The sequence below is a fragment of the Lepus europaeus genome, chromosome 11 (assembly GCF_033115175.1).
Source record: "Lepus europaeus isolate LE1 chromosome 11, mLepTim1.pri, whole genome shotgun sequence".
Lineage (NCBI taxonomy): Eukaryota > Metazoa > Chordata > Mammalia > Lagomorpha > Leporidae > Lepus > Lepus europaeus.
The window spans coordinates 80,087,558-80,109,028 of record NC_084837.1 but is presented as its reverse complement, the minus strand read 5'-3'; the positions used below and the strand labels follow the sequence as shown (position 1 = coordinate 80,109,028).

Genomic DNA, 21,471 nt, shown 5'->3' with positions numbered 1-21,471 from the left:
AATCTGTGCTCAGTCTATGTAAGTGACGTGAGGAAGAAAAGGACTGCACAGTGAGCCCTGGCGATCCCTGGTCCTGAGTGGGATGATGGGGCTGGGGGACTCTGAGGGGGTGCATATCGAGGTTTTGCCCTAAAACTGGAAAGCAGCTGAGAAACCTTTGGTCTAGAGGAAGAGACCTGAAGAATTCTCCATGCCCCGAGTCCTGATGCAGAAGGATGTGGCCGAAGTCACATAGACACTGGGTGACAACGTTGGGCCCTAATGCTTGGCTGCAGTTTGCTAGGGTGGGCAGCATCTGACACCACATTAGGAAATTGTCACATAGGACTGGGGCCTCGTCAGCACTTGCAACAGGCAGCAGACCCCACGGAACCTGGAGCACACTTCCGGTCTGGCTCCCTCAGGTAGTTACTTAGAACCTCCATCTGCTCTTGCCCCATCCTTGTCCCTGGGTGACGGCCAAGTCTGCTCCCAGGCCTAGACCCACACGAGTTAGTTCTCTCCTTGCCCTTTCTGTCCCAGGTGGGAGGACTTGGTGAGCAGGACATTGAGATGAGCTGTGAGGGACGTGTGTGAGGAATGAGAGGCTTGGAGCTCAAGTAAACTCCAGTTCATAGCTCATGGCAGCCTTTTCCTAGTTGGGAAACCACAGTGACACTGCATCAGCCCTAGGTCTTTCATATGTAAAAGAATAATCCTTTATATCTTTTAAAAAAATAAACCTCTCTATTTAAGGAAATGTAATTAATTTATTCGAACATCAGAGGGAGAGAGCGCTTCGATCTACTGGTTCACTTTCCTAAAGCCTGCAGCCTGCAAAAGCCAGGGCTTGGCCAGGCTGAAGCCAGGAGCTTGGAATCCAATCCAAGTCTCCCATGTGGGTGGCAGAGATCTAAGCACTTGAGCCATCACCCGCTGGCACCCTGGGTACACATTAGTAGGAAGCTGGACTGGGAAGTGCAGCTGGGGCTTGAACCCAGGCATTCCAATATGGATGTGAGTGTCCCAGGCAGCATCTTAGCAACTGTGTCAAATGCCCCCCCCCCCACCATATGCGGTTTATAGATTAAAACTTGTTAGAAGAATCAAGCCAATTTGAGCAAGATGCTAGACAGCAATAAGTCATATCCAACTGGGTTTGAGTCCAAGGACTGTTTATTCCTCTCTTTCTTCCCATCTCCCTGTTCCCGCAGCACTAACACTGCCTTATGTCTAGTAGTCAGTGCTAATTATGAGTTCACTGAGTCAACAAGGAGCAATTTAATGTCCTTTAGAACTATGTTTCTCAAAGTGTGGTTTGGGACCTGTGGTATTGGCATCCCCCCGGCACTTGTTAGAAACGCAGCATCTTGGAGCCCATCCCAGATCTACTGAAGAAGAACGTGCCTTTACTAAGCCCCCAGGTGACTCATATGTACATTAAAGTTTGAGAAGCTCTGCGTTCAGAAGCATCATCTGAAGCTAAGGGAAGCTTTAAACTCCCACTAAGGTAGTGAGCATTGTGGGGGATTTATAGGCAAGGAAACAAGAACACTCTAGCTTGTTTGGAAGTGGTTTGCTGGTTCCATGGGAATTCAGAGGGCTTAGAATCACTCTGTGATATCCTTAATGGAGACCTTGTCAGCTTCTCTTGTGCCACTGTGTGTGTTTTGCAGAGTTTTAAGAGCGTTTCTCTCTTTTGAGTGATCACCCTGTCACAGGTGTAGACGGCAAGCAAGAGCCCAGGTGACTTCAGAGAGGGGAACCAGGTAGGGCTGGAGAGGAGGGGAGGTCTTCTGTAGTGCTGGCTGTTTTCCAGCAGGTGTGTGGAATTTGCCAAATGAAATCACTTAAAATTCATTTTTAAGAAGTGTGTGTTTCTCAGCCTATTGAAAAAGAGGCAGACACTTACAGTCATTTGCCACATACTTCCTGTGTGCCAGGCCAGTGCAGGTCCTGGGGGGACAACAGTGACCAAGACTCAGCTCCAGCCCTGGAGGTGCACCTGGTTCAGCAGAGAGATACATAGGCAGATCACTAAAGAGCAACAAGCCAAGTGCCACGGAAGGGAGACACACAAGGCACCAGGGGACAGCAGGCAGCAGGGATGGATTTGAGTGCTGGTACCAAGCAACCAGGAATCTCTCAATCTTAAAAGTGCTAGGGAGCAACCAAAGGGACTTGGCACCCAAAGACAACAGGAGGACCTTGGTTAGATCCCAGTTTGAAAGAAAGGCCACAAACAAGTTTCCTGGGACAACTGGATATTGGATAGTATGAAATTATTTTTAATTTTCTTAGGTGTGGCAGTGGTATTAGGGCTGTGTAGGAGAATGCCTGTACTGAGAGTTGAACACTGAAGTATTAACATTTAGAAGTGAAGAATGAGATCTACAATGTTCACAGGGGATCTGTAGATAGGTGTGTGTGTACCCCTGCCTCTCTCCTCTCAAATGGCTATACAACACACACACACACACACAGAGGAGTAAAACAAATATACCAAAATGTTAACACTAATCAAAAATCTATCTGGATTGACGAGGGTAATCCATTGTACCCTCCTGTGAACTTCTTTCTATATCTGAACTCTCCTGTAATCAAAAGTAGGGGAGACAGTGGGAGTGGTACATGAGTCAGGTGAGCATTATCACGACAGGTCTACGTAGTAAACAGATGCTGACACATGTTAATTCCATGAGCAGCCATGAATAGTTGCAAAGTGTTCCCACACACATGATCTCATTTCATCCTCAGAGCAGCCCAGTGTGGGGGATGTCTCTAAAAATAACCTCATTACTAGTGACTAATCAGGGTCCGGAGATCTTGAGTGGTTGTCCCAAGGCCACCCGTGGATCAGATGCATCTGGGATTCAGACCTGGGTCTTTTTTTTTTTTTTTTTTAAGATTTATTTATTTATTTATTTGACAGGCAGAGCCACAGACAGTGAGAGAGAAAGGTCTTCCTTCTGTTGGTTCACTCCCTAAATGGCCGCAATGGTCAGAGCTATGCCTATCCAAAACCAGGGACCAGCAACCTCTTCCCGGTCTCCTATGCGGGTGTAGGGGCCCAAGCACCTGGGCCATCCTTCACTGCTTTCCCAGGCCACAACAGAGAGCTGAACTGGAAGAGGAGAAACCGGGACAGAATTCTGCCCCCATATTGGATGCCAGCGCCGCTGCAGGCAGAGGGTTAACCTAGTGCGCCACAGAACCTGCCCCCAGACCTGGGTCTTTAACTCCACACCCAGCTTTCTTTTCTCATCCAGGGTCTCTATATGGAGTCCCATGGTTTATTCCTGCTAATCCGGAAGCCTCTGCCTAGGCCAGGAGCCCTTAGCTCAGACATGAAAGGGAGCCCAGAGTCTGTCTTCCCAGTCCTGCTCTGTCCTTGGGCACTAGCCATCACCCCACCCTGCCTTTTGGGTTTGGCAGAGGTGAAGGGAGGGGAGGCAGGCAGGCCACGAGAAGGTGGCAGCTGGCCTTGAGCTCTTTCTCGTTGGCCAAGGCTAGGGTGAGCCTAGGCAACGGCCTGGATGAACGCAGTCTGCGTGGGAAAAAGCCCTCTCCAAGCAGAGTGTGTGCTTTGGGCTCGTGCTGTGTACATCCCTGCAAAGATGATCATTGCTCCTTACGGCTCCTGACGGCACGCAATGTGAGCCAGATAAATGGCTCCTCCTTGGGCTCCTGCCAGGGGTTGCTGGCGCTGCCAGGAAGTCTTAATCACTCTGCTGAAAGGGGCTGCTGCCCCTCCCCTGCCCAGCCCCCCACTGGCTGCCAGCTGGCTCCTGGGTGCCCAGCAGGGCCTAAGCTTCCTGCAGCTCCTGAGCCAAGGCCCCTTCTTTGAGCCCAGTGCGAACTTACCCCCTCACTTTCCAACCACATGTATATTTATAAGCCTCTGTTCTTACTCTGAAGCCCACTTCCAGGGAGTAGCTGCGTCTCAAATGGAACATAGAAATATTTGCAGTATTCTCAGTCAGGTCAGTGGCTCACCCAGGACCAGGGCCAGAGGTGAGCCTTGAACATGTTTGCTAGAGGGACTTCAAAAAAGTGCATGGAAACATGTATTAGGACAAAGCCAGGCATGAGTTTCAAAACTTTTGCACCACAGTAGATTTATCTTTTTTTATTTTTTATTTATTTATTTTTTTTTTATTTTTTTTTTTATTTTTGACAGGCAGAGTGGACAGTGAGAGAGAGAGACAGAGAGAAAGGTCTTCCTTTTTGCCGTTGGTTCACCCTCTAATGGCCGCCGCGGTAGCGCGCTGCAGCCGGCGCACCGCGCTGTTCCGATGGCAGGAGCCAGGTGCTTCTCCTGGTCTCCCATGGGGTGCAGAGCCCAAACACTTGGGCCATCCTCCACTGCACTCCCTGGCCACAGCAGAGAGCTGGCCTGGAAGAGGGGCAACCGGGACAGGATCGGTGCCCCGACCGGGACTAGAACCCGGTGTGCCGGCGCCGCAAGGCGGAGGATTAGCCTGTTGAGCCACGGCGCCGGCCCCGATTTATCTTTTTATTCTGTTTTCCCATGAGCTGAATTCTGTCTGACTCCAGTTCCCTAGTTGAGTTCTCAACCGCAGTACCACGGGCTGTGACTGTTTTCAAAGCTTTGAAGAAGCTTTTAAATGAGGTCATGGGGTGGGTCCTAATCCAATAGGAGACACACCCAGAGGGGTGACCGTATGGAGACACCAGCAAAGGAGAAAAGGCCTCAGAAGAAACTAACGCTGTGGACACTTTGGTCTTGAACTTTGGGCTCCCAAGTTGTGAGACAATGAAGCTCTGATGTTGATGAGTAACAGAGGAGGCTATGGTCCTTTGTTATACCCCAGCAGTCTAGGATGCTCTTTGGATGTGAAATGATTGTGTTGGGGACCCAGCATGAGACCCGGCACTGAGCAGGTGTGTGGCTAAATCTTAGACTAAATTGACACCCTGGACACCAAAATCCTGCGTGTGTGCGCTTACTGCTCGCCCTGGTTGTTTGGTTACCTCCCAGGTGTGACTGGAAAGGTGGGTCCCCACTTGTCCTTTGTGAGTCGGTTCTTGCCATCCTTCCTGCTTGGATGTCACCTCCGGATCATTCATCTGTGCTGCATGGAAGTGGTGGTCAGGGCACGGATGATTGCACTTAGGGAGTCCTTGATTGTGGACTAATTCCCTGATCTGTGCCACAGGCAGGAGGGCGATTTTCAGCAAAGAGACTTCTCAGGTGTTGAGAGTACCAAGCCGTGAAATCATCTGGTCTGGCCCTGCCAAGGCACCTGCAGCTGGAACTTGAAATTCAATAAATCTATAGCAGGCTGATTTTTAAGTTGATAATTTTGTAGGGCCTGCGAATGAGGTGATAAATATCCAAATGGCCCTTGGCAGAAAAAAATTTTTCCCACCCTTTCAGGAGGATCTGGCTCAGCTCATGAAAACAACCCCGAACCTAGAGGATTCTTAGGTGAAGAGAAAGACTTAAAGTTTCCAGAAATATCCTCAGTTACCTTAAGACTGGCCCAGGCCTTTTCAGGTTTGATGTTCCAGGCCACTCCTTTCTTTGGGCTGTTGGGGGTTGTGCTTGCACCTATGCTTCTTTTTTTATTTTTAATTTTTTTTTTTTTTACTTTTTGACAGGCAGAGTGGACAGTGAGAGAGAGAGAGCAGAGAGAAAGGTCTTCCTTTTGCCGTTGGTTCACCCTCCAATGGCCGCCGCGCTTTTCTGAAGGCAGGAGCCAGTTGCTTCTCCTGGTCTCCCATGGGGTGCAGGGCCCAAGCACTTGGGCCATCCTCCACTGCACTCCCGAGCCACAGCAGAGAGCTGGCCTGGAAGAGGGGCAACTGGGACAGAATCCGGCGCCCTGACCGGGACTAGAACCCGGTGTGCCAGCGCCACTAGGCAGAGGATTAGCCTGTTGAGCCAAGGCGCTGGCCGCACCTATGCTTCTGAACTTGAATTGCATCCCCAGGAACGTGTGGGAGGATGAGATGAAAGGGGGCAGGGACTTTGACCAGAGATGCTTCCTCTTGGGTCACTGAGGCTGCTCCTGCCTATCACTTAGGGTTGTGTTAGGTGAGTGCTGACTTTTAGTTAGAAGCAGTCAGCTCCAGGGGCTGGCACTGTGGCATAATCAGTTAAGACTCTGGCTGTGGCACCGGCATCCCACATGGGCACCAGTTTGAGTTCCAGCTGCTCCACTTCTGATCCAGCTCTCTGCTATGGCCTGGGAAAGCAGTGGAAGATGGCCCAAGTTCTTGGGCCCCTACACCCATGTGGGTGACCTGGAAGAAGCTCCTGGCTCCTGACTTTGGATTGGCCCAGCTTTAGCCATTGTGGCCATTTGGGGAGTGAACCAGCGGATGGAAGACCTTTCTGTCTCTCTTCCTCTCTAACTCTGCCTCTTAAATAAATAAATAAATCATAAAAAGAATCCAAAACAAAGAAGTGTCCAGCTCCAGAGAGGCTGAGAAAATGTCCTAGGCTCCTTGGCATCCAAGATGGGATCTCTCTGAAGGCTGAGGGACCCGTATGGACTCTGGGGAGATATCAGCATCCATAGAACATCACAGGGGCCTTGGGTAGAATTCTGCCCGTGTCCTCAGGCAGGCCCATATTTAAGCAGAACCAGAGATGATTTCTGTAGCTTGCTGTGAGCCTGCAGTCAGACAGGCCTGGGAGTGTGTATCATCTTGCCACAGCCACTCTCTAGCTGAGATCTAAGGCAAGTTACTTTATCACTCTGTGCCACAATTTCTCCATAGGAAAAGTGGGGATAACAATTCTATCTCTCAGGGTGGTTGCCTAGATTAAGTGAAATATATTGGCAAAGCACTTGACATATTTAAAAGTTCTTAAAAATAATAGGTGTGATGACTCCATATAGCTTGTTTCTACTCAGTTAAAGCAATCTAAGAGTTTTCTTCCCAAAAGCATTGAGGCTATATTTTCATTGTCAGTCCTTGATCAGAAAGTGATAAGTGTCTGCCCAACATGGTACTGGACAAAAATTGGTCCTGGGAAAGAAATGCTATAAGAGACATTGCCTGCCTGGATTGCGCTCATGGAATCATATCTTTGTCTTCCTGGTGTTTGGGAGTCTCTGACTCCCTCAAGGCTATTGGGCTAATTAACTAGGGTTAAGTTAGGCTACAAGGTCACCTGTTTAAAGCAGATAGAACTTTGCTTCCAGATTTCTCTTTCCTGATAACATCTCAGGAGATGATTACAGGGGAGACAACCACTGCAGGCCTCCTGGCATGGAGGTAGCCACTCAGATTAGCCCAGTCAACCGGAGATGTCAGCAGAGGGACCCTGCATGTTACTGTGAGAGGTGAAAGGCACCACAGGTAAAGGGAGTCACCCAAGGCTGTCCAGCTCCTGTGGAGGTACAAAGTGATCTCGGACACATTTCCCAAATCCAGCCGTATCATGAAAACACAACAAAAACAGCCCTGCTGGCAGCTCATCGTGGTGCTCCCAATGCGTGGGGACCAGGCCTGCTGGATATAAACAATGTGCAGCAAGGACCCTGCACACGTGTTTGAAACCAGACAGCGAGGGGGCCACTGGGAGGCCAACAACGTGACTAGCAGCAATGAGTGACTCATGGTCCCACCTCAACACCAGCTGAGCCCCACCTTCATCTTCCCACCTGCTAGGTCATTACTGATAGGATCAAGCAGTAATTAGCTAACAACAGTTGATTATTGCATCATTAAGGTGCCCGATTATAAGGCCGTCCCCTGCCTTTTGACAGAATCCAATCCAGAGTGGCCCCTGCAACCTTTCCTTAAACTCGCCCATCCCAAACCCAAGTCTTCGAAGCAACCTCTCTCGGCCCCCGGTGACATCCCAGGGGTTCCTGGAGCGGTGCGCTCTCTTGCTGCAGTGAGCCACAGAAGTCTGACTTTGACAGCAGTTGTGTTCCTGCCGGTCTTCGGTTGGCAAACTTTTATATCTGTAAAATGGGGATAACAATGCCTGCCCAATAATCTATTTTTCTTTACCGGTTATTGTCAGAATCAAGTGACATAATGCAGGTAGGGATAAAATTTTAAAGGTGAAACATCTATAGGTAGAATGATTTAGAATTCTAAACAATTCTGTTTTCAGACTTAGAATAAGGGGTTTAAGATGGACAATTCCAGGACTGCAGCCTGCAATGATGGTATCTCATATGAGCCGTGGTTCAAATCCTGGCTGTTCCACTTCCAATTCAGCTCCTTGCTGATGTGTCTAGGAAAGCAGTAGAGGATGGCCCAAGTGCTTTGGCCCCCGCTGCCCATATGGGAGACCCTGATGGAGTTTTGTGCTCCTGGCTTCGGCCTGCTGCAGCCCAGACTAGTGCAGCCATCTGGGGAGTGAACCAGTGAATGAAAGTTCTCTTTGTCTTTCCCTCTGTCTGTGACTCTGCCTTTTAAATAAATAAATAAATCTTAAAAAAAAAAGAGTCTGGATTCCTATTCATACTTCTATTTGTGTGTTTTGGCTTCAGTGTCATTGGCATAGATCCTTTCTATGATTTAGGATTAGGAATAGCAATGAGCAGGAGCATTTGAAGGAGACTTGCCCAAGGCTGGGGCCTACTTAGGAGGGAGAGCTGAGTGTTTTGTAGGTGCAGGGCCAGATGAGGCTGCAAAGCTGGTGAGTGCTGAGCCCCACCCTTGCTTTTTTCCTGCTGATAACACTGCTCCCTTTCAGGGAGTGGCCTGGGTTTCAGCCAGGCTGGGAGATAAGGCCCTCAACCCCACCTGGAAATACTGACAGTACCTGCAGCCCTTCCTGTTTCAAACCCAACCTCCACAGTGACCCACACAGCCTCCAAAGAGGAGGGCTCAACTGACCATGGCCTGTGAGACATTTGCCTCTGGCCACTTCTTTCTTGACAGGCAGAGTGGACAGTGAGAGAGAGACAGAGAGAAAGGTCTTCCTTTGCAGTTGGTTCACCCTCCCATGGCCGTCGCGGTAGCGCGCTGCGGCCGGCGCACCGCGCTGATCCGATGGCAGGAGCCAGGTGCTTCTCCTGGTCTCCCATGGGGTGCAGGGCCCAAGCACTTGGGCCATCCTCCATTGCCCTCCCGGGCCACAGCAGAGAGCTGGCCTGGAAGAGGGGCAACCGGGACAGGATCGGTGCCCCGACCGGGACTAGAACCCGGTGTGCCGGCGCCGCAAGGCGGAGGATTAGCCTAGTGAGCCGCGGCGCCGGGCTGGCCACTTCTTTCTATGGGCCCCACCCTGGGCCTCAGCCAAGTCTTATGGCTCCCCAGTTCCACTATCCTTTTTGAAGTCTCCAAGACAAGGCTGGCTCATGTGTTTCCCTCAGCTTGCAACATTCTTCCACTTCTTTCTCTTCAAGACTCAATTCAAAAATCCCCTCCCCTATAACGCTGCTTAATTGCTCTCTCCTGCCTCAGGACTGTTGTACTATTTATTTTCCACCTAATGTTATTATTTTCTTGTTTTTTTTTTTTTTATGTTTATTTTGTTCATCTACTGAGGGAGGAGGGAGGGGGAGAGAGAGAGAGAGAGACATCTTTTTTTCTAAGATATTTTACTCCTTTTTTTTTTTTTTTTAATTTGACAGGCAGAGTGGACAGTGAGAGAGAGAGAGACAGAGAGAAAGGTCTTCCTTCCATTGGTTCACTCCCCGACTGGAAGAGGAGAGCCAAGACTAGAACCCGGCATCCATATGGGATACTGGTGCTGCAGGTGGAGGATTAACCAAGTGAGCCACCGTGCTGGCGGGGGGAGAAATGTCTTCCATCTGCTAGTTCACTCCTAAATGGCTGCAACATCCAGGGCTGGGCCAGGTCGAAGCCAGGAGCCACATGGGTGTCATGGGTGCAAGCAATTGAGCCATCTTCTGCTGCCTCCCAAAATGTATTAGTAGGAAGCTGGATCAGAAGCAGAGTAGCTGAAACTCAAACCAGGGACTCCAATATGGTAAATGGGAATCCCAAGCAGTGGCTTAACATGCTGCCCCCGCCCCCCCTCCCCCCACTTTTTAATTTGAGAGAGAGAGAAAACGAGAACTCTCCTAGCCAGCCAGTGGTTCACTCCCCAAGTGACCAAATGGCTGGGACTGAAACTGGGAGCCAGGAACTTAATCTAGATCTCCCACATGGGTGGCAGGAACCCAGTCACTTGAGCCATCAATGCTGCCTCCCAGAGTCTGCATTAGCAGGAAGCTGGAGTCAGGAGTAGGAGGTGGGCATTGAACCCAGGTACTCTGGGATAGGATGTGGGAATCTTAATCAGAGTCTTAATAACTAGCCAAACACCTTGCATTCTTCTCATGTTGTATTGAAATTATGCCGCCACCTCCCAACACACAGAAGCCGTGGAATCTGGAGACCATGTCAGGTGGCAGCTCCTTGGTGAGTGATGTTTCACTTCTGAGTCCTTAGGGATTCAGTTTTGTATGATTGTGGAGCCTAGTGCACAGCACGCACATCAATGCAGTCATTTGCTGCTGTCGATCTTGTCCTATCTGAGTATAATGCAGTATCTTTTTTCCCAGTATTTTGGTTTTTCTTGGGACAAGGAACCTGGAACATTCCTGGAAAGCTTTTTGCAGTCACAGAGAGGCTGGTTCCAGTGAACTGAGAGCCACAGGCTCTGCCCTGCTCTGGCGATGCCTGGCTCATAGGAAAAGAATTCTTTTAATCATATTTTCAGGCCTGCCAAGGAATGGTTCAGCGTGGAGGGTTAATTAGCTGCTGCAGTGACTATTTTTCTACTAATTACAAGTAAGTCTCAGCTTGGGAAATTTTTCTTCATTTCAGGAACCAATTTAAAAAATTTTTGAAATAATAGAGTTTTCACAAATACCTTGGTTTTAAAAATATCATTTGGGGGCCAGCGCTGTGGTACAGTGGGTTAATGCCCTGGCTGGAAGTGCTGGCATCCCATATAGGCGCGGGTTTGAGATCTGGCTGCTCCACTTCCAATCCTGCTCTCTGCTGTGGCCTGGGAAGGCAGTGGAAGATGATCCAGGTCCTTGGGCCCTGGCACCTACGTGGGAGACCAGGAAGAAGCTCTTGGCTCCTGGCTTCAGATCAGCGCAGCTCCGGCCGTTGCGGCCATCTGGGGAATGAACCAGCAGATGGAAGACCTCTCTCTCTGCCTCTCCTTCTCTCTCTGTGTAACTCTGACTTTCAAGTAGAATAAATAAAATCTTTAAAAAATAAAATAAATAAAAATATCATTTGAGTTATAGATACTTCAGAGAGAGGTCACTATCCAGAAGCAAAAGATACTGGCTCCTGCCTCCCAACCCCATCCAAGGCAGCTAGATGTGAAACCAGGTTTGCTCTGGAGGCTTGTGTTGCTTCTGTGAGAAGTGCCTAGCCTGAATGTTGAGAGACCCAACATTCTCGCCATTAACCATTTTAATTTTTATTTATTTATTTTAAAATTTATTTGAAATGGAGAGAGAGCTTGATCTTCCATCTGCTGGTTCACTCCCTAAATGCCAACAACATCTAGGGCTGTGTCAGGCCACAGTCAGGAGCCTGAAACTCAGTCTGGATCTCCTGATGAGTGGCTGGGACCCAAGTATTTAGGCCATCACCTGCTGCCTCCCAGGTGTGTATTAGCAGAAAACTGAAGTTGAAAGTGGTACTGTGCTTGAACTCAGGCACTCTGATATGGGATGCAGGTGTCCCAAGTAGCATCTTAACCATCTCTGTGGTCTTCAGGCCAGCAGTATCTCTTGGGAACTCTTTAGAAATGCCAATTTTGAGGTCTACCTCAGGCCCATTGAATGAAAACTACAGGTGGGCCCCAGAAACATTATTTAGTCAGCAATTCTGGGAGTTTCTGCTACATATGGAAGTTCCAGAACCATGTTCTAGTCATGTCCATTCATCTTATCATTTTGAAGTAAAATTACTTTTAAATTAGTCAAATAAGTAATTAAATATACCATATACATACACATTATATCATCACATAAAGTATGAAAGGGAAAAAAGCTTAGATATAAACTCAATTGAAGTATTTTTTTTTTTTTTTTTTTTTTTTTTACATTTTCTGCCAGTATCCTTGTCTCAAACTCACCTACTCCCACACGTTTGTGATCACAGGACACATACAAGGAGGTATATCACATTCTCCCCACTTTATGTTGAAACATAAATACTAACAGTCATTGTTGCCACCCACATGCATTCAGGAGAACGATTTTCCATGGTCACACAACTCTGCATTGAACAGTGGTGCCACGGTTTAGTTCACCAGGCCCCTGAACTTGAATTTGTGTGCACTGGCCTGGAGGTGAAAATGTTGTGGTCAGACAAGGAGGCGCCCATCCCTGCGTTTGATCCTCTCCACTTTTCCCCCACTACACCCTCCCTGTGCCCCGGCCCCCTTACAGCAACATCAGAACCATGCGTGTTTCTAGAAATAGAGTCAAACAGAGGAAAGGGAGGTTAGCTAACTGCTCGTGGTCATCCAGAAACTCCCCAAGCCCCAGAACCCTCCCCTGGAACCCTGAAGCTCCCGAGATGCCACTGTGCTCCCTTGTGGCCATATCTGAGGACTGCACCTTTTCTGGGAAGCCGGGCCAGAGTTTGCCTCCTCATAGGTTCCATGCTTGGTGCAGGAGACTCCATGGCCCAACGTAACCACAGCTGGCTCACATACTCTCTGTGGGACAGAGCAGGTTCAGCCCGTTGTCTGGCTCTTACACTGGGACTGATGTTCAGCCAAGGTCCCCAGCCTGCTTGGCAGGCATCCAGCTCTCCTGCCTGCCCCTGGCTAGCCCTTTTCCCTGGTGGGACAGATCCCAACTTTCGGCTTGGAGGGACTCTTCCTCCTTGGAACCAGGGCACAGCCACCTTCCTGACTGTGAGAATTGCTGTGGCTCTGCCCTATGTAGACCCAGTGGGTGTCAGGGACCCTCCCCACCCCCGCCAATGCTGAGGTTGATGGTCACATCCTCTTGGGTAAGATAATTGAGACTTGTCTGCTTGGGGACCAGGCCAAAAATCCAGGCTAGTCTTTGCCTTCTGAGTTGCCTGTGAGTACCCAGCATGCCTTGCAGCATTGTGACCACTGGCGTGGAAACATGGATTTAGGCACTGTGTTCCCAGCTGGCTTTTACCTGGGCACTCACTTGGTGATTGTTGTGCTCAGGCTCCTTTATAGGCTTTATTCCACCAGCAGTCAGCCCTGCAGTTCTTCTCTGGACTATTTACAGGCCCAGAGTGAAAGATTGTGGGCTTAAGTCCTAGGTCCCTGTGACAAGTGCACAGAGGGCTGTCTCAGTGGTGAACACCTCGGGAGCATGCCATGCCTGCTTGGCAGCAGAGCCAGAAAGACTGGCAGTGGATGGGAGGGTCTCTAGTAGCAAAAAGATAGGATTTGGCTAGAATTCTGGGCCTTGGCCTGCCTTTGACTCCAATCTAGGTGAATGAGTTGCATCTCATGAGTGAAGTTCCTTGTGATGGTGGAGGCCTGTCAGGGATTTGCAGGCCATGCCGAGGCACTGGCTCAGCCCAGCTGAGCATAACAGGAGAACTGGAAGTGATAGGACTGAAGGAACATGGCAAGATCTCTTCTCCAGGGGCCCTCTTGGGATGGCAAATCCAGGACCAATCTGATGGCAGCTACTCAATGTCTTTTATTTTATGATTCTTGTACATTTAAATACTTAAAAAATACCCTTCCTGTTCTCAAATCTCTCTACACTTCTGATCTCTAGCAATATACAGGTGCATGGTTTTTTTCAATTATGATTTTTTTTTTTTTGACAGGCAGAGTGGATAGTGAGAGAGAGAGACAGAGAGAAAGGTCTTCCTTTTTGCCGTTGGTTCACCCTCCAATGGCCGCTGCGGCCAGTGCATCTCGCTGATCCGAAGCCAGGAGCCAGGCGCTTCTCCCGGTCTCCCATGTGGGTGCAGGGCCCAAGCACTTGGGCCATCCTCCACTGCTTTCCCGGGCCATAGCAGAGAGCTGGCCTGGAAGAGGGACAACCGGGATAGAATCTGGCGCCCCAACCGGGACTAGAACCTGGTGTGCCGGCGCCGCAAGGCGGAGGATTAGCCTGTTAAGCCACGGCGCCGGCCGTCAATTATGATTCAATGCGTAGGTTATTTAGTCTTATTTTTTTCTTCCCCCTTCATGCATATAGATTTCCTTATACTTAGTTTTAGAAACCATAAGACCAGTTGTTATTGAACATTTTTGGACACCACAAGTCGCTTTGATAATTGGCCAAAAGTCATACTGTGTGTTCCAGCAGTCAAAACACACATACGCATGGCCTTGTGCACCAGCTCTGCAGACTTCAGGATGCTCCTAAAGCCACCTCCTATGCTAGGGTGAGATCCCTGGTGTCGAACTATGAGTGTGTAAGGGACAGCAACAAGTGTTCTATTTCTGAACCCCAGTCATTGTCATGCTCAGAGGTTTCTGGAACTTCTAGCAGTAGGCATTTAAAGTGATGATGGTTTAAAGGTGGACTTAGCAAGAGCTGGCCGCCTCATCGTTAATAGTTTATTGTTGGGCATTGGAGTTGTTTCCAGTTTGTTGTAGTCTAACCAGTGTCATCAACACCTTCCTGTTATTTTCTTCTTTTTTTTCTTCCCAGATGGCCTATTTTTGGAAGGTGTTTGGATTTGAAAAACACAAGCACTTTATTAGCCCTGTACCTGTGCTTCTGCTCAGGACAAGCTTGTTCTGTTGTCCCATAAGACCCTGCTCCAAAGATCCTCTCGAGCCTTCTCTGGACCCAACCCTTGAAAGTGGACTCTGTCACTCTACCCCCTCCTCTCTAGTGGGACTCATCACATTCCATGTTCTGGCTGAGAAGAACATATACATATATATTAGCTCCTTTGTTAGACTTCATGACTTAGAATACTTCATGTCTTCTGTTTGATGCACAGAACAGCTCATTTTCATACCCCTCTGCTCTTTAAGACAGCATTGTTTTCAGGAATATTTATGGAAAAATTGGTAATCATCACTATTTTCTTGATTTGTTCTTCAGTTTTAAAACAGTGAATAGCTTAAAGAAGAAACAACTTCAATTTTAACACTCTCAAGTGCAGCACAAATATTTCCATTATGAACCCACAGTTTTACTTCCCAAACAAAATGCTATACCTCATACTTAATAATCTGTGTTACTGCTTTGCATTTTAAACACAAATAAAAACTCTAAGGCAGCTACATGGGATGATAGAATCGAAGTAGCCTAAGTTCTGTGTTTTTTTTTTTTTGTCTTAATAATCACTACGCTATCACATTTCATTTCAAAGCTAGTATTTAGAAGCGCCAACAAGTATTCAGTATCCATGTGGTTGGAGACACAAGACATGCACAAGCAAATTCTGAGCTATCACACACTTACTCTTGCAGTGAGCATGTGTCACTGAGTTTGTGAGTGCCAGGGCTGACTTTATAACAGGGAGTTCTCTAAATCAGCGCCAGTGTAGATCTCAATGTATCTTAGATGTTAAATAATGAGACTATGATAATTTGATGTTTATATCTATTAACAAAAACCTCAACAATAACCACAGAAGTTGTTTAGAACTTATATCAAAAACCCATTTTTTTTTTTCTGGATGGCACTTTGTTTTGATCACTAGTGTTATTTAGAATTGTGATAATAAAAGGCAGACCAAATTTTGGCTTTATTATTGTATTTAAATTGTCTCCCAACAATGCTCTCTAATCTCTACTTCCAGGGCATACAGCTGCCAACTCCATAGCCTGGTCCACCCTGATGAGACAGCGAGTACATGCAGGGCAGGGGTAGGCTGTGTAGTCTACACATATAGGTGCCTGTTGCACAGATGCAGGGGTTCTCAGCATGTGGCTTGAGGTGCCAGGGGATTGCCAAGGTTGTCCCCCCTTTTTCTTATGGGGGAGGAAGGTTTTCTTCATATACATCAAATAAAGCAACATATAACATATTGAATGTAGAAACAGACAAGGGAATCTAGCTGTCTTCTATTAAGCCAGATATGAAAGATATTTGAAAAATTTCTTTGGAAAAAAGTGTTACTCTTTTGACTTATTTTTGTTATTATTTGGAAAATGTAAGTTATTTCTCATAAAATTATGCTATGTTAATATGCAGTGGCTTGGTTAGTGTTATGTTTAACAGCATTAACACATTTTTAAGATTTCTCAGTTTTAATTTGTAATATGGTAAAAGTGAATAGTTGTATGTCACACAAAAAAAAGTTCTCCTCAATAATTTTTTTAATGCATTAATGTATTTGAAAGGCAATGTAATAGGGAGAGACACAGAGATAGGTCTTCCATACAATGATTCACTGCCCAAATGCTTGCTAAGCCAGGGGTAGGGCAGACGGGAACCAGGAGTCAGAAACTCAATCCGGGTCTCCCTCATGGGTGGCAGGAACACTAGGACACAGGCCATCTTCCATTGTCTCCTAGATGCATTAGTAGAAAGCTGGATTGGAAGCAAGGAATGGCTGGGACTTGAATCAAGCACTTGCTATGGGAAGTGGGCACTACAATGCCTGCCCCTCAACACTTTTTTAAGAAAGTAAATATGTTCTTGACCAGAATTCTTGAATTGCACTAATATATTTTGCCTTCCACAAGGGTACTTAAAAGAGTGTGGAAAATGTAATCAGAAGATGAGTTTCTTTTAGTGGAAAATAATTTTTGACAGCTATGCAGTTTTTTCATCATGCATTTTCCATGAACTTTTCTAAGGCCCCTTGTGTGCATGAACTTCAGATTTTTTGCACCAAAATAAACTATTCCCAAGAAGTTTTTGAAATCCCCTCATATTCGGCAGAAGCTTACTGAACATATTAAGCATGCCTATTACATCAATGAGTGACTGAGTGTATGTCTTGTTACTTCTAGAATTTGGAAGTTGTGCCTGATATGACAGGGAGGGGAAGGCACCCGTGAGCAGCAGAGCTGATGGCTGGAACATGGGGCCTTCCCACGCCTGGAAACAGCAGCTGCCATCTGGAGCAGAATTGGCTCTGGTGGCCACATCATTGGAGTGGACCTGGGTCTCAGGTGGTGTGGGCATAAGGGTGACAGTAGCTCTGTGTCAGGAGAGGTTCAAGAAACTCACTGTATCCCATCCCTCTTGGTGTGGAAGGGCAGGGACAAGTGTCTGAACCTACCTCCCTGTGACAGGACCTGAGCAGAATAGTTTTCTAGGGGCCTCTGAGTGTCAGATCACCGGGCCTGGGCATGATGGAGACGGTTGTAGCAGAAAGGCTGAGACTCCATGTATTTCTTCCTGCTCTGTCCTGGCCAGCTGTGGAATCTCCAGCAAGTCACTTAACAGCCGGCTTACTTGACCATACAGTGAGGAGGAGATAAGATGTTTGTGTAGTGCCTGGCACATACACAATGCACAGTGCAGTAGTGAGTGCTTTAGTAAAATGCTATTGATAATATTTGAAAGAAGTAGGCTGGGAGGGATGAGGTTAATGGGGAAGGGCCCTTGATGGGAGTACTTTCTTGATGAGTGACAGTTGGAGTTCGACCATGGTGTAGACCATAATTTCTGAGTCTCAATCCTTTTCACCTTGAGGGCCAGGTAATTTGTTGTTGCGAGGGGTTGTTGTGTGCATTGCAGGAGGTTTAGCAGCATCCTTGGCCTGTCACCATGAGATGCTGAAAGGTAATCACTGGATTGTGGCAGCCAAGAACGTCTCTAGACCTTTCCCACTGTCCCTGGAGAGGTGAAACCACTCCTGTTGAGAACTAGGGGCAACGGCCCTCATCTGCCAAGAGTTTTGCTATGGGATTCAAGTGTCCCCGAAGCGTCCCCAGGAGGACGTTACACCAGCCACACACACAGATCTGTCCCCATTCCTTGCCGAAAGAAATCTGCCCAGAGATTCTGCTTTCCAGGGAACAAAATGCCTCCTGACTCTCATCGTCTTTCCTGAGGACTCCTTCCTCTAATCATGGCCACTTCCCTCAACTTCTAGATTAACCAGGAGCCAGGTAAACCAGCATGCTGACCAGGATAATGAAATTTTTGAGAAAAATCTGGACAATACTCAGACGCCTGGAGGAAGCTGTCCTTCCCTTCAACCTCTGTCTTGGCACTGAGGGGCTTGCAAGCCCCAAGTCTCAGTTGTAAAAACAGGACCAATCAGTAGAAGAATCAACAAAGGAACTGTGCTATAGTCACACAACATAATATGCCAGCAATACAAATGAATGAGCTACAACTACACAAAACTTCCCAGGAACTCTCACAAACTTAACATTGAAGGAAAAAAGCCAGACACAGGAGAACATTCCATTAATGAAATGCCTTGTCAAAGGCAAAATAATATATGCTGAGGCTCCAGGGGTATACAAGGCTCTGGGGTGCTGGTTCCATTTGTGAAAATTCATTGGATCTTTTTAAAGATGTTTGCTATATTTTAATATTGCAATAAAAACTAAGGAAATAACCATTATTCTGGGCCAAAGGACAGGGAAGGCCCTGTAGCAAAATCATTGTGTACACAGGAATAAAAATCATCAGCATCTTTGCCCACATGGCTCTAAATTATTGTGGAAAGGCCAGTTTTGAGCATAGCTTTATTAATGAGATGATGTATGTAAAATAATTAGCATAGTGCTTGGCATACACAATGCTCAGCGAGTGGTAATAATTAATGAAGATTCTTCCGAAGTTCATAGAAAAATTGAATTAAAAGTTGTTTATTCTGATGCAAAAATATAGAAATCTGTGCATAGTTTTTCATAATATGCATTTTCTATGAATTTTTTGAAGACCCTTCATACTGCTAATGAGCTATTAGTTGACCTAGGAAAGGAAATAACAGCCAAATACAAAGCAACCCTTTTTTTATAGGGGGAAAAGTTTCTGATTTTCAGGAACATTCCCTGTAAGTAAATTCTTGATTTTCAAAATTTTTAGCTCATAGAAGCATAGTAGAATTACTAGCCACTCACTAACTGTCACAAAAACCAAGTCCCAAACACCTGCCAACTTAGGCCAAATAGTTCAGTTAACTTCACACTCATCTTTTATTGGTCCTGTTTAGCTAGAAAACTGGACTCCACCTACCTGATGGAGCATTTGGATCTATCTTTGGCTATCAATCGAGTCTGAGGACTTCCAAACAGGCGGGACAGCTGTTGAACTATTTGGTCTTAGGGTTAAACTTTGGCAGGAAAATAAAGTCTAGAAAATGTGCAATGATTTCACTACTGTAGACCTGCCTGGAAATAGGACTCTCGTAAGTCTTTACTGAGAGAGCCAGGCAATGAGATAATTCCAGCAAGATGGAGAATTTCAGGGCAAGCTGTGCTTTCCAATTGCAAATTAGATGCCAAATTAACTCTCAGGAAGATCTGAAACTCTTTCAGCATGACTCTGAGAATCAGATACATGAGAGATTTCACTGCCAATCGCAGGTACTTGTAGAAGACTTCTATTCCCAGAGTGGTTTTCTGGCACTTGAATCCTGCTTGCCAACTTCTGTGCGTCCTGGGAACCTGTGATACTCCCAGTAGAATCACCTGGTATGCCCCAGAGCAAGCTGTGTCCCACACAGAAACTCTTGGATTCTTGGTGATGCACATTTAAAAAGGAAAATCCATGCCCATCTCTGAAAGAAGACAGGCTCTTACCTGGTCTCAGGCTTTGTCCATGGGTACTTGATTGGATCAAGATGCATACAGCCAAGAAAATGGGGACACACAGGGGACTTCCCATTCCTCCTGTCTCACTCAGGGTCCGAGGTCTTCTTGCTAATTTCTGGAGCTAAAGAGACCAGAAAGCCTATTGATACTTTGTCAGGAAAGTCTGCCCATTAATAATTAACCTCTCCACATGTCATCCAGTGTTCAGACACTTTCCTTGCTGCCCCCAACCCCGACTCTGACTGTACCTAATACAAAAAAGATGGGTTTACAAAAGTGCTGTTTATCCTGATATGTTTCGAAAATAAAATACCTTTTCATGTACCTTCCTGGGCCAAGGTCATAGTTCGGAATTAATCAATTTAAAGTTAATGGGCTGTGTTTGGACGTTCTGTCAAAGGTCAGAGGTAGGTTGCCCAAGTCTCCCTCTGACAGCATTGCAAAGGGGGGAGGGGTATGGGAGCCTGGCGGTGGTATTCAGATTGCAAGCTAAGCCCAAAGAGAAAGGAAAGGGTCCTCCCATGCTGAAAGCTCCCTGGAGAATCCATTTTCTATTGAGCTCAGTGAAATTGCTAAGGCCTGGAGATGAAGTGTGTTGTGGCCACATTTCTACAGATGAAAAGGGGGCAGAAAATTCTTAACCTCAGTGTTAAGAAGAAGCTGATGGACAAGCAAAGATGTCCTTGCTCAGAGCCCCATGTGAAGATGATCTGAGAGTAAACACAGGATTTCCTTCTTTGGTTAATCAGTACTCCAAGTGAGAAGTAAGGCTACTCAGCAAACCCAGGTAGGGGGATGCTATTGTTCTGGCTCTTGTGATATTCCTTGGATCCCTAGTCCTATTTAAAGTTTGTTCATCTGTTGTATATGTATTTGTATGCCTACCATGTGCTAGGTCCTGTTCAAGGCAGTTGAGATACACAAGTGAATCAATCAGATTGACTCACCACAAGGCACCAGCGAATCCAAGTTCCTGGAAAATCCCAACCCCTCAAAAATGTTTCTGCAGGTAGAATACACTTTCTTACCACTTTCCATCCAGGAAGAGGCCTTCTGAGTTGCTCTAGTTCCTTTAATTCCTTTACTTGTCCCACCACAGACTCCTCTGCCACCATCTCATGCCAACTCAAGCTGGTGGGGCTCTCCTGGGAAATGACAAGGCGTGGCTGGCTGTCCCTTTGCAGGGGTGCTGACTGCTGCTCCCTCTACTCCAGCTATTCCTGCCTCTCCCATCACCAGGTTCTGCCTCTCTGTAGTCCTTTTAATGCCCAGGCTCTGTTGAGTTTCCTTGAACCTGACCAGGGAGATTGCTGGGAGGGAAGCAGGGAGGCCTTCATACAGTCAGACGTTTCCAGAGCCTGGAGACCTGGAGTCTACCACTGCTGGTTCTGTAAAACATTGCATAACCTTCATGAGTTCTATCTCCTTAACTCTAAAATGGGATAGTATGTGTCTGAGATAATACTTTGCAATGTCAACTTATCATCCTCTCAACCTATTCCCCTTGCACTCCCTCCCACTTTAAATGGGACAAGATAGAAAGAAATTTGCAAATGTTTTATATCCTTGAAACAGCAAGTGAATTCTAAACTGAAAAGTTGACAAAGGCTAGAATGTGTTGAAGGGAGAAGGACACTCCTACCTTTCCATTACTAGAAAGACAATCTCCTGGGTTTTGCAGGTGTGGAGGAGGGAGAGATTGGTTCATGGGTCTGAGAGCAGAGGGAACAGTCCCTTGCTTCCTGGAAACCAGATAGAAGGTAGGAGCCAAGAGAAGAAATGGGTGTGCATGTGTGGGCACATAGCCAAAGATGTACCCAGCGTGGAAGCATAGTGAACTTCTGGTGCTAATATGTTGAGGAGAGCACGCTCTCACTCTT

At 47.0% G+C, this 21,471-nt stretch overlaps 1 protein-coding gene across 2 annotated transcripts in view; it reads right to left on the bottom strand.

The window, feature by feature from the left end:
* The window catches only part of LIPC (lipase C, hepatic type), a 180,397-nt gene that overhangs the window by 137,397 nt on the left and 21,529 nt on the right, over window positions 1-21,471 (bottom strand). Inside the window, exon 2 of one of the 2 annotated variants that reach the window (XM_062204785.1) lies at window positions 19,580-19,712. In XM_062204785.1, the coding sequence (XP_062060769.1) occupies window positions 19,580-19,664 (85 nt within the window). In that variant the 5' untranslated portion in view covers window positions 19,665-19,712. Of the gene's footprint in view, window positions 1-19,579; window positions 19,814-21,471 lie in introns of those variants that run through there. The other variant, XM_062204784.1, reaches the window with a different exon arrangement.